This window comes from Terrapene carolina, unplaced genomic scaffold (assembly GCF_002925995.2).
Source record: "Terrapene carolina triunguis isolate 2854851 unplaced genomic scaffold, T_m_triunguis-2.0 Scaffold951, whole genome shotgun sequence".
Classification (NCBI taxonomy): Eukaryota; Metazoa; Chordata; order Testudines; family Emydidae; genus Terrapene; species Terrapene triunguis.
Window position 1 is genome coordinate 759,961 of NW_020665302.1, and position 13,096 is coordinate 773,056.

General features: G+C 52.8%; 1 protein-coding gene across 1 annotated transcript in view; it reads right to left on the bottom strand.

Annotated features, from left to right (window-relative positions):
• RASAL1 (RAS protein activator like 1) overlaps window positions 1–13,096 on the bottom strand; it is a 111,075-nt gene that overhangs the window by 5,296 nt on the left and 92,683 nt on the right. The window contains exons 12-14 of the mRNA XM_029913838.1: window positions 10,581–10,718; window positions 4,823–4,967; window positions 167–345 (exon numbers count right to left, since the gene is read on the bottom strand). Of these exons, the coding sequence (XP_029769698.1) occupies window positions 167–345; window positions 4,823–4,967; window positions 10,581–10,718 (462 nt within the window). The remainder of the gene's footprint in view (window positions 1–166; window positions 346–4,822; window positions 4,968–10,580; window positions 10,719–13,096) is intronic.

A 13,096-nucleotide genomic window follows, 5' to 3' on the forward strand; every position in this document is an offset into this window, starting at 1 on the left:
GCGGGGGGGGGGGTCAGACTGGGATTGAGGGGCGCCGGCAGAGCTCCACAGCAGAGACCCAGTCCATGCTCTGCCTGCCTCCCGCTAGCATGACCCTCCCGTCCCTGAGCTTGGCCCTGGCGAGTGGCAGCGCCCAGGTCTCCGTTCTTGAGGGCACTGGGGGGACACACACCTGCCACTCTGGGGACTTGGAGTAGGAGAGGGTCTCACTGCTCAGCCAGAAGTAGCGTTTCTTGAAGGTGAAGCGTGGGAGCAGGTGGAGCCCCTCGGCCTTGCGCTTGTGCAGGTAGCCCTCCTTGATGGTGACCGAGGGGTGGAAGAGCGTCCGGGGCTGGGCCTTGCCCGCTGTGTGGAGAAGAGATTGGGGTTACCCCGTCCATCTGCCTGGTGAAACGCCAGCACCTGCACCAGGCCAGGTTTTGCCTGACAACGACCCCCCTGGACCCGGGGAGACGTGTGCTCTGGTACCTACATGCTGGGGAAGCCAGGGTCTGCATCACCTCCCCACCCCAGGCCAGGGCGATGACCCACAGTCAATGCCGGGCTCCCTCTGGGCAGACCCAGGCTAAATGAGTGGGGAGGCTGGATTCTCTGCCCAGCCCAGAGGAGAGCGAGCCCTGGCCAAGCACAGGGAGAGGGGCTGCCCCCCAGCCCACCCCCTCCCAGGGGGCGGCACCCCCAGCCCCCAACCAAGAGAGCGGCGATTTCTGCAGTCAGTCATTGACCCCAATCACAGCGGGCCTGGCGCGCAGTAGCCGTGGAGCTGGGGTACGGGCTGCCCTTGCAGGAGGGGCTGCTGAGACCTGAGGCACACACAGGAATCGTTCAGGGCAGTTTGGTCACTCAGATCCACACTTGTCCCCGGGCCTCCCAGAGCCAGGCTCAATGGCAGGAATGGCCCATTCTCCAATGGCCGAAGCATACACAGTGTTCCCCAGAAGGGGGCGCCATTTTCCTGCAGATCCCAGCCCTCTACACAGAACTCTCCCCAAAGCTCTGCATTTTAATTAGTAATCGGGGCAGGGAGAGCGGTGCCCATCGCACCCCTTGCCCGGGCTGGCTCTCCTGGGAGTCAATCGCAGGGGATTTCAGCTGCTCTGCTTCCAAACGGGCCCAGCAAGTCTGGGGGGCACAAACACAGGAGCTGGCCAAGCTTTTCCAACCCAGGCAGTGCTCCGGGCGTCAGATCAGTGTGGGGCGCTTCCAGTCTCAGCCTAACCTGCCCCCGCAGGGCTACAAGGGCACAACGGAGCCTCTGCAGAAGCCCTAAGGAAAGGGTCCAGCCTGGCCCAGTCAGAAGGGGAAGCTGCTGAATGGAAAGGAGCAAAGGCAGATCTGGCACTGACTGGGACCTGTGGGGCACCTATTGACACCAGGGTGAGCTGGGTGTGCCAGGACAGCAGGGGCGAGGCTGGGATTGAGGGGCAGTGGCAGAGCTGGCGAGAGCTCACGGGACTCAGAGCTGCAGTCTGACTCTTGTGAGAGAGACTGGACATGGGCTGCTCCTCTAATGGCCTGACTCAAAGTCCAGGGAGTCGTTCCCCTGACTGTGGGTTTGGGCTGAGGGCCCAGGTGTGCTGTACGGGATGGAGAATGGGCTGGCTCTGGTCCTTTAACGTCCTCCCTGCCCACAACGCCTGCCCACTGTGCTCACCCCTGGTCCTGCACAACTCCCTGTTCTGCACCAGCCAGGCCATGGCCAGCCCACGAGCGCCCGGCATGGTTAGACTGTCAGCTGGCCTTGGTGCAGAGCTGGGACTGAGCTGTGCTTAGCTGTGCCACAGGGACTCTGCCGCTGGGCTGGGCTTTGGAACCTGGCTAGGACACTTGGGTCCTGTCCTGTCCGGGCTGAGGCCAGCCACATTAGGAGAGCAGCAGCCATGAGCTAAGAAGCAGAAAGTCTCATCCTCACATTCCATCTAAATTGCATCAAAACAATGTAATATTGGGCTGTTAAGGAGGCTCCCGCCCCAATAGTGCCCAGCATCACCAGAGAAAGAAACAGATCGTAAGCCGTTTAGGGAGAACGTTGTTTGACAGCATTCTGTCTGGCAAGGAATCGCCTAACAGCTGTGATTGTGAAATCTATACTTCCATTGTTTTGCCTTCATGGTCCCTGCTTCTCTATTGTTTATCTGTCAGGTTCTTTGATTGTTTCTGCCTGTTGCAGCATTAATTTTGCAAGATTTAAATAAGCTCAGGTGGTGGGGGTGGTTGGGTAAAGAGTGGTTTGGTAATGGGCTGGGCTGGGTGAAAAATGCTGGTTTGCAGGACTTTCGTTTACAACGGCTGGTGACAGTAGAGCTAAGCAGGACTCAAGTTTCACTATAATAACTGGGGTCCAAAAGGAATTTCTTGAGGCTCCAGGGCACAGCCCACGATCAGAGCTGCCAGACCTCAACACCCTGCCAACTACATCGTGCAGAAGCTGGAGTCTCTGGAGGACCTGATCCTGGCTGGCCACTAGGAAAAGTCCATCTGATTATGGGGAGTGGTGAGCACTGTATGCTTAGCGTGTATGTTCTGCTTAGATAACTGTTAATAGCGGTTAAGGATATTACTGCGTAAGGCTCTTTCACTGGTAAAAGGCCCCGCAAACCCGCAGAAGATTACACCCCGAGCCCTAGGAACTGGGTAAGGGTGGCCTGGAGCCCTAGGAGCTGGGAAAGTGTGGAGGTGCCTAAATTAACCGAGTTACACCTTGTAAAGGTGGGGTGCTGTAGAGTGCGCAGGTACCAGCGCCCGCTGCAAGATCAGCCCATGCCCTCCCCATGCCCGGCGCTATCGCGTTGTGTCCGGGGCCCACGACACAGGAGCTGTTCGTAGCACGGACAGGGCCCCAGATGACTGGGAGTTGCATGGCTGGGGTGGCATGTGAGGCCGTGGTAACTCAGTTGATCTCAAGAGGAAGCAGCTGGTCTCCTGGTACCTAAGGGTCCCCCCCTCCGGGGACGGGCAGAGAATCCAGCCTCCATGCTCATTTAATCCTGGATCAGTCCCTCACAGCGTTCTCCTTCTAGCCCCCGCCCTGCCCCCCACGCCATGCTCAGTCTGAGAGACAAGCTGTGCCCACCAATCCTGGAGGATGCTCCCTAACCCCCCCATGGCCCTGGGGACCCCAGACCCTGCACTGGGGGGGCAGGGAACATGGAGAGAGCAGATGATTTCTAGCCATCACCTTCCTCACTGTCTGGCAACAACTGCTGATTTGAATCCCCTTTAAATACCAAACGAGCAGGGAACTGGTGAGAAACACCACCAAGGGCTGCACACTCCGGGCTCCATCCTGAGGAGTGCTGAGTACCCGGCCACTCCCACTGACATCCACCCCAGGTGCTTGGCGCTGCTCGGCCCAAGCCTTTTGCCGCTGACAGCATAGGTTTGCGTGGCAGGGCCTGGGTGGAAACTCAGTTCCCCCCTTCCTAGGGGCAAGGCAGGGGGGGGCAAGGGGCAGGAAGCGGTGGTTGCCCCAGGGAGGGCGAGGACCGAGGGCCCTGCGTGGGGCAGCATGGAGATGGAATCCCCCTTCCCAAGGGTGGGAGAGTGCCAGCACTCTGGCTCCAGGACAGACCAGCGGCTCCTCCAGGTCACAGGCCAGGGCTGCGCGGCAAGAAGACAGCAAGGGCCTGGGCTCCTGCACAGCTGTGGGATCTGAGAGAGGGATCGTCCCAATCCAGAGCCCTGCATACGCTCGTCCCCCTCCAGAGCCTGGACAGCAGCTAGCAGGGCTCCCTGCCCTACCTCCTCTGGGGCAGCCCCCTGCACACCCTGACAGTCACCACAGCTCTGCTATTCCCCTGCCCACGCCTGAGCGAGCCCGGCAGACTCACCCGCTTTGACGGCTACATTCTGCAGCTGTCATATGGGATCGAGTCAGCGCCCTGAGCTGGGGGAGCAGATCCCAGCCATGGCTGCACTGGACACATTGCAAGAAACAGCCCACTCCCACACCTCGCCCGGGGGCCCAGACCACCTCCCCTTCCCTCTGGCTGGAGATGGGGGCTGTCTCTCCCGCACTGAAGCGCAGGGATGGGACACCAAAGGGGCAATGGTGCTGGAGCTGAGTGTGGGCTGGAGACACCGCCTAGGACGCCCTGAACCCTTCCAAGGTTTGGCGCAGAGCCGGGCAGGACTGAGGGATGTGAGGGGCCAGACGATCAGCTGGGTGTCAGTTTGACGTATCTTGCCGTGACATCCTGCCAGTCACACGCGAGAGATGGTTGCCTCTTTGCCCTGCTAGTGCAGTGACTGTGCTCCAGCCCCATTGCACCCGCTTCCAGCAAACGCTCGACTGACCGAGCTTCGAGGCAAAGAAACGTTTCCATGGTTGTCCAGTCAGAGAGCAGAAACACCGCCATGTGCCTGACCTGACCAATGGCGACAGACGCACAGCTTAGCTTGCAAACTGATTGGACAGAGGATTCGGAATTCAGGGGCCAGCTCCACCAAGGGATTTAGGGTCCTACAGATTCCATGGAAGAAGGAGTCTAACAACTTTGGTGGCTCTGGCTGGGGGATGGGAGGGACGCCCTGTCTGCTCCCAAAGGTGCTGCCGGCACCCGACTGCCCAGCTGCGGTCGCGATGCGGCTTCGGGGAGCTGAGGCCACTGCTCTGTGGCGTGACTTCCCCGCTGCCTGAGACGGGTTGGCGTGGGCCCCACATCCCTCTCCCTTTGCCCGCTGGTGGCACCCAGAGGCACCACCCGGGCCGGAGCCCCCTTGTGCTGAGCGCCGCCTTCTCCGCACCCGGCAGCATCAATACTTGCAGCAAGCCCAGGGCAGGAAAGGGGGCGGCCCTGAGCCCAGCGCTTCAGGGACTCACCACTCTCGCTGTCCACGTCGATGAGCTTGTCCAGGAAATCCTTGACGCGGGTGATGCTGGGAAGGATGAAGGGGTGCAGCGGAGCCATCCACTGCTCCTTGCCATGTCCCAGCTGCAGGCCGAGGTTGCCAATGCTCTGCACTGCCTGCCAGGGAGAGGAGCAGCGAGGGGGGTCACAGTGCAGCCACGGGATCTGCAGGACGTCTCTCCAGCCTGGCTCAAGCCCCACCAGGGCTTTGGACCCTTTGCTGGACAGGGTCAGTACCATCCCAGGCCACGAGCATCCCAGGGAAAACCAGGCCAGTGGCTACTGGAATGGAGATGATCAGATGCCATCTATGCTGCCTTCCCTTTGCCTGTATATTGCCCTTGGGACAGGGACCTGCCTGCCTGGCACTGGCTCTGAGTAGTACAGACTAGCAGCAAGAACTGGCATGCATTGTCTTGAGGTGGAAAATTTGGGGAGATGTTCACCCCCCTCTCCCTGCCTCCTCTCAGACCCCCAGCAGAGCAAAAGGAAAGGGGAGTAGGGGAGGTTTTGGATGGGACGCAGGGAGGGTCTGGGCAGCTTGGAGGTGGGAGAGAGAGAGAGAGCTAGGATCTGATGAGAAACAGTCAAATGAAAAGAAGTCCCATTCAATTACATCATGTAATGGCAGACAGCTAAAAAGTGACAAGTTTTTAAAGTGCTTATATACCAATGCTAGAAGTCTAAATAATAAGATGGCTGAACTTGAGTGCCTTGTATTAAATGAGGATATTGATATAACAGACATCACAGAAACTTGGTGGAATGAGGATAATCAATGGGACTCAGTAATACCAGGGTACAAAATGTATCGGAAGGATAGAACAGGTCGTGCTGGTGTGGGAGGGGCACTATCTGTGAAAGAAAGCGTAGAATCAAATGAAGTAAAAATCTTAAATGAACCAAACTGTCCCATAGAATCTCTATGGATAGTAATTCCATGCTCTAATAATAAGAATACAGCAGTAGGGATATATTACCGACCACCTGGCCAGGATGGTGATAGTGACTGTGAAATGCTCAGGGAGATTAGAGAGGCTATTAAAATAAAAATCTCAAGAATAATGGGGGATTTCAGTTATCCCCATATTGACTGGGTACGTGTCACCTCAGGACGGGATGCAGAGATAAAGTTTCTTGACACCTTAAATGACTGCTTCTTGGAGCAGCCAGTCCTGGAACCCACAAGAGGACAAACAATTCTTGATTTAGTCCTAAGTGGAGCACAGGATCTGGTCCAAGAGGTGAATATAGCTGGACCACTTTGTAATAGTGACCATAATATAATTAAATTTAACATCCCTGTGGTGGGGAAAACACCACAGCAGCCCAACACTGTAGCATTTAATTTCAGAAAGGGGAACTACACAAAAATGAGGAAGTTGGTTAAACAGAAATTAAAAGGTACAGCACCAAAAATGAAATCCCTGCAAGCTGCATGGAAACTTTTTAAAGACACCATAATAGAGGCTCAACTTAAATGTATCCCCCAAATTAAACAACATAGTAAGAGAACCAAAAATGTGCCACCGTGGCAAAACAACAAAGTAAAAGAAGCAGTGAGAGGCAAAAAGGCGTCCTTTAAAAAGTGGAAGTTAAATCCTAGGAGGAAAATAGAAAGGAGCATAAACACTGGCAAATGAAGTGTAAAAATATCATTAGGAAGGTCAAAAAAGAATGTGAAGAACAGCTAGCCAAAGACTCAAAATTTATAGCAAAAAACTTTTTAAGTACGTCAGAAGCAGGAAGCCTGCTAAACAACCGGTGAGGCCACTGGACGACCGAGATGCTAAAGGAGGACTCAAGGGTGATAAGGCCATTGCGGAGAAACTAAATGAATTCTTTGCATTGGTCTTCACAGCTGAGGGAGGGAGGGAGATTCCCAAACCTGAGCCATTCTTTTTAGGTGACAAATCTGAGGAACTGTCCCAGATTGAGGTGTCATTAGAGGAGGTTTTGGAACAAATTAATAAACTAAACAGTAATAAGTCACCAGGACCAGACAGTATTCACCCAAGAGTTCTGAAGGAACTCAGATGTGAAATTGTAGAACTACTAACCTATCATTTAAACCAGCTTCTGTACCAGATGACTGGAGGATAGCTAATGTGATGCCAATTTTTAAAAAGGGCTCCAGAGGTGATCCCGGCAATTACAGGCCGGTAAGCCTGACTTCAGTACCAAGCAAACTCGTTGAAACTATAGTAAAGAACAAAATTGTCAGATGAACATAAGTTGTTGGGGAAGAGCCAACATGGTTTTTGTAAAGGGAAATCATGCCTCACCAATCTACTAGAATTCTTTGAGGGGGTCAACAAGCATGTGGACAAGGGGAATCCAGTAGATATAATGTACTTAGATTTTTAGATAGGAAACAAAGGGTCGGAATAAATTATCAGTTTTCAGAATGGAGAGAGGTAAATAGTGGTGTCCCCCAGGGGTCTGTACTAGGATCAGTCCTATTTGACATATTCATAAATGATCTGGAAAAGGGGGTAAATAGTGAGGTGGCAAAATTTGCAGATGATCCAAAACTTCTCAAGATAGTTAAGTCCCAGGCAGACTGCGAAGAGCTACAAAAGGTTCTCTCAAAACTGGGTGACTGGGCAACAACATGGCAGATGAAATCCAATGTTGATAAATGCAAAGTAATGCACATTGGAAAGCATAATCCCAACTGTACATATAAAATGATGGGGTCTAAATTAGCTGTTATCACTCAAGAAAGAGATCTAGGAGTCATTGTGGATAGTTCTCTGAAAACATCCACTCAATGTGCAGCAGCAGTCAAAAAAGCAAACAGAATGTTGGGCATCATTAAGAAAGGGATAGATAATAAGACAGAAAATATCATATGGCATCTATATAAATCGATGGTATGTCCACTTCTTGAATACTGCATGCAGATGTGGTCACCCCATCGCAAAAAAGATATATTGGAATTGGAAAAGGTTCAGAAAAGGGCAACAAAAATGATTAGGGGTATGGAACAGTTTCCATATGAGGAGAGATTAATAAGACTGGGACTTTTCAGACTGGAAAAGAGACGACCAGGGGGGATATGATAGAGGTCTATAAAATCATGACTTGTGTGGAGAAAGTAAATAAGGAAGTGTTATTTACTCCTTCTCATAACTCAAGAACTAGGGGTCACCAAATGAAATGAATAGGCAGCAGGTTTAAACAAACAAAAGGAAGTATTTCTTCATACAACGCATAGTCAGTCTGTGGAACTCTTTGTCAGAGGATATTGTGAAGGCCAAGACTATATAACAGGGTTCAAAAAAGAACTAGATAAATTCATGGAGGATAGGTCCATCAATTGCTATTAGCCAGGATGGGGGGAGGGATAGCTCAGTGGTTTGAGCATTGGCCTGCTAAACCCAGGGTTGTGAGTTCAATCCTTGAGGGGGCCACTTAGGGATCTGGGGCAAAATCAGTACTTGGTCCTGCTAGCGAAGGCGGGGGGCTGGACTCGATGACCTTTCAAGGTCCCTTCCAGTTCTAGGAGATAGGATAGGCGTCCCTAGCCTCTGTTTGCCAGAAGCTGGGGCACCTGGCATTGACTACTGTCAGAATACAGGATACTGGGCTAGATGGACCTTTGGTCTGATCCAGTCTGGCCACTCTTATGTTCTCCTACTCCCCCACTTCTTTTCTTCTCCTCTCTCCTTCCCCTCACATCACCCTCCCCCCTCATCCCTCCCTACATCTCCCCCACCCCCGCTCAGGGCCGCCCAGAGGGGGGGGGGGCAAGTGGGGCAATTTGCCCCAGGTCCCCACGAGAGTTTTCAGGGGCCCCCACGAGAGTTTTCGGCGGCAATTCGGCAGCAAGGGGTTCTTCCACTCCGGGTCTTCGGCGGCAATTCGGCGGCGGGTCCTTCACTCACTCCGGGACCCACGGCCGAAGTGCCCCGAAGACCTGGAGCAGAAGGACCCCCGCCACCGAAGACCCCAGGCCCCCTGAATCCTCTAGGCAGCCCTGTCCCCGCTGCCACCTTCCTTCATTCTCTGGAACATTCACTCCCACTCCTTGGGGTAACTGACCATGGGAAAAATTTATCGAGGGTTGGGTGGATTCTCCATCACTTGCAATTTTTAGATCAGGGTTGGATGTTGTTTAAAAGATCTATCTGGGGTTATGGCGGGGAAGTAATATGGCCTGGATGAGACAAAAGTCCTGTCTGGCCTTGGATAGCATCCCCTGCCCCACCTCTCACCCTGCCACAATCCAGCACGAGGGGGTGCCAGCCCCTACTCTGGGGAAGAGCCACCTGCATGCAGTGGCACTGGCGCAGCCAAACTGCCAACCACAGCCGAGCCCAGAGTGGATTTGACTGTGTGTAAGAGGGAGCTGGCCTGGGGGCAGGGGGTCCTTACTGAGAGGCCTCACGGAGGGCAGGTGATTTAAGTGCACGTGAGCTCACTCAGCCCACTGTCCATGTTGGCGGCTCAGCTCCAGGGTCAACCCAACTGGACCTTACAACACCGGGACAAGCGCTGGGGTTTCTCCAGCCCACAGGGTGGGGCAGCTCCAGATTGCAGTGGGGCCTGGGCCTCCCAAACACAGCACTTCTTTCTTCCACCTCGATGCAGTGATTAAAAACAATGGGTCAGCTCCTTGGCTGGCCCAGCGCAGCACCACTCCAGTGAGTTCAGTGGAGCGACACCAATTTACACCGGCTGAGGGTCTGCCCCAAAAGATGTAAAACACTTTCCACCAAGAAATCACCACCACATCTAATCGCTGCACCTTCCCCACAGGTGCGCTGATCAGTGAGTGCGACCAGCTGTCAGCCTTCTGGGTACAGGCCCCAGTACAGACCCAGCAGGCCAGGGCTCCCTGCAGAACAAGCATCTGCAGAATGCTAAGAAATACGCCAGCTGCAGCAAACCCTCTCTGCCCATGCACCCAGGCAGGGCTCATTCTGCCCCCCCCCCCCAATTTGGATAACTGCTCTGGTGGCCTAATCCAATGGCCACCCCAGCCGTTCCTTTGTTCTGAACGGGCGCTGGACCAGGCCTTTATCTGCAGCTGGATGGCTGGTTATATATGGCGGTGTCAGGTATGATGGCTCGTATGACACAAGGAGTTCCTCTTTTAAGGGAGTCATGGAATTTAGGGTCAGAAGGGACCATCGGATTGAGTCTACCCTCTTGTAGATCACAGGCCTTTACATTTCACCCAGTACAGGGGGTTTGGCTAAAGCAACTGCCAGAGAGGCAGCGAGGCTGCATTCGAAGACAGCCAGAGATGGAGGATCCACCACTTCTCTTGGCAGTTTGTTCCAATGGTTAATTGCCCTCACTGTTAAACATTGGTGCCTAATTTCTAATGTGAAGTTGGCTTTAGCTTCCAGCTATTGATTCTTGCTCCTTTCTCTGCTACATTAAAGAACCCTTTAGAATCCATGAAGGATCCAGGAATCTTCTCTCCACGAGGGTACGTAGAGGCTGGAACCAAGTCACAACTTGATTCAAGGGACATCTTGGCCAGATCTTCCAAATCGGCATAGCTCCACTGAAACCAGTGCTGATTCACACCAGCTGAGAACCCTGCCCACAAGATTTGGGCTTATTTTGCCCTCTGTGGATTTCTCCACTAAGAGAGAGTGCTATCCGAGGCACTCTGACATGTTACAGCAATGCCTCACAGTCAAACAGCATGAAAACTCAGCACAAAGCAGGAGGTTCCCCCTTCCTCCCCCACCCTTCCACCCTGCTGGGTACCTTGGCCAGTAGCAAAAGTGTGCGGCTGGTCCGGGTGTCGGCATGCTGGTCGCGGAGGTTGAACAGCTTTGGTGTCAAGATGGCAGGAGCGAAGAAGCGGAGGAATAAGAACCCACTGATGGCAATGTACTTCACATCCTAAGAGAGGATCAGAATTTCAACTGCCAGCATCAGCAGCCACCCTCCAAACCACCATTCCATAAGCAAAGAGTTACCGCTGGCTTGCAGTCTAAGTTGGATTTTGGTTTAGATTTAGGAAAACAACAAAGAACATAAGTCAAGTATCCTTGAGAGACAGAGAGCACGTCATGTGCATCTCCTCCAAAATATATGGGAGCAACTTGGAGAACAAAATCTATCCAGGTTTCAGAGTAGCAGCCATGTTAGCCTGTATCTGCAAAAAGAACAGGAGTATGTTAGTCTCTAAGGTGCCACAAGTACTCCTGTTCTTTTTGCAAAATCTATCCAGTGTGTTTAATTTGGCCCCATTATATATGCTATATATTATAGCATCTGGGTGCCTTCACCATTGGTAGTGGGTCAGTTGGGATTGTGGGTCTGGGGACTGTTTGAGCCTTTGTTCCCTGGATCATCCTTGATCAGCCTCAATCAGCCTTGTGATCACTCTCCCCTGTGTGATTAACGAGGGGGTAAGGCTGACCTAGGAGAGAAGGCTTAAAAGCCAGAAGCTGAGCGACCAAGGGGAGCTAGAGAACAGGGGAGTTTGAAAGGGAGTTGTAATATAATGGTTAGGAAGTGCCACCTCGCCTGTGCCAATGCTGCTCCTATCTCCTCCACCTGAACCTGTATTGAGACCGAGAACCTAGCCATGGATGCCTCTACCCAGATTCTGTGGCCTGCATTTCCCACTCTGAGAGTCAGGCTGGGGGGACCATCCAGCGTGAGAGGTGCCTGCTGGTGGAATCTCTCAGGAAGCAGGTGGGAGAGCTACAGGAGGAGGCGACTAGGCTGAGGAGCATCCATGCCCATGAGGAATTCATTGTGAGTATTCATATGGAGACCTCCAAGGCTGAGGAAGCTATCCAGCTACAGAGGACTGCTGTCACACCACTGGGGGAGGAGGACATGGCTCTGTCACAAGGAGGACACTGGCTGCTGGTTACTTCTGGCAGCAGGCAGTGCTCCATCCCTTCTCCCAACCCACTCACCATAATGATGAAGGACTGTTATGCTGCCCTGGTAACAATCCATGAGGAATCACCCCCAAAGGCGGAGAAGGAGAAGCCATGTACCCCCAAGGCTGGGAGGATCGCAACCACCACTCCCAGGAGGAAACGTAGGGTAGTGGTGGTTGGTGACTCTCTTCTGAGGAGGATGGAGGCACCTATCTGTCACCCTGACATGGCATCCCAGGAGGTATGCTGCCTGCTAGGGCCCGTATCCAAGACATTATGGAGGGATTGTCGAGGATCATCCGGCCCTCTGACTACTACCCCCTGCTACTCATCCATGTGGGCACTAATGATACTGGGAGGTACAACCCTGAGCAGATCATCAGTGACTACAGGGCTCTGGGAGGAGGCTGAAGGAGTTGGGGGTGCAGGTGGTGTTCTCTTTGATACTTCTGGTCAAGGGTAGGGGCCCAGGCACAGGCAGATGCATCCTGGAGGTGAATGCCTGGCTGCGAGGATGGTGTCACCAGGAGGGCTTCGGCTTCCTTGACCACGGAATGCTGTTCCAGGAAGAAGGACTGATAAACAGAGATAGAGATGGGATCCACCTATTCAGGAAGGGGAAGAGCATATTTGGATACAGACTGGCTAACCTAGTGAGAAGGGCTTTAAACTAGGTTCTACGAGGGCAGGTGACAGAAGCCCATAGGTAAATCAAAAACATGGAGACCTGGAAGAAGGGTCGGAGTCTGTGAGGAGCATGGGCTGTTATAGCAGGAATAAGGGAAAGACCAGAAAGAACATAGGGAGGAAATCAAATCAGTATCTTATGTCTATAAATTAATATGCGAAGTATGGGGAATAAGCAGGAAGAACTTGAAATGCTAGTTAATAAATACAGCTATGACATAGCTGGCACAGATTCATAGATTCATAGATTCTCGGACTGGAAGGAACCTCGAGAGGTCATCGACTCCAGTCCCCTGCCCGCATGGCAGGACTAAATACTGTCTAGACCATCCATGATAGATATTTATCTAACCTACTCTTAAATATCTCCAGAGATGGAGATTCCACAACCTCCCTAGTTAATTTATTCCAGTGTTCAACCACCCTGACAGTTAGGAACTTTTTCCTAATGTCCAACCTAGACCTCCCTTGCTGCAGTTTAAGCCCATTGCTTCTTGTTCTATCCTTAGAGGCTAAGGTGAACAAGTTTTCTCCCTCCTCCTTATGACACCCTTTTAGATACCTGAAAACTGCTATCATGTCCCCTCTCAGTCTTCTCTTTTCCAAACTAAACAAACCCAATTCTTTCAGCCTTCCTTCATAGGTCATGTTCTCAAGACCTTTAATCATTCTTGTTGCTCTTCTCTGGACCCT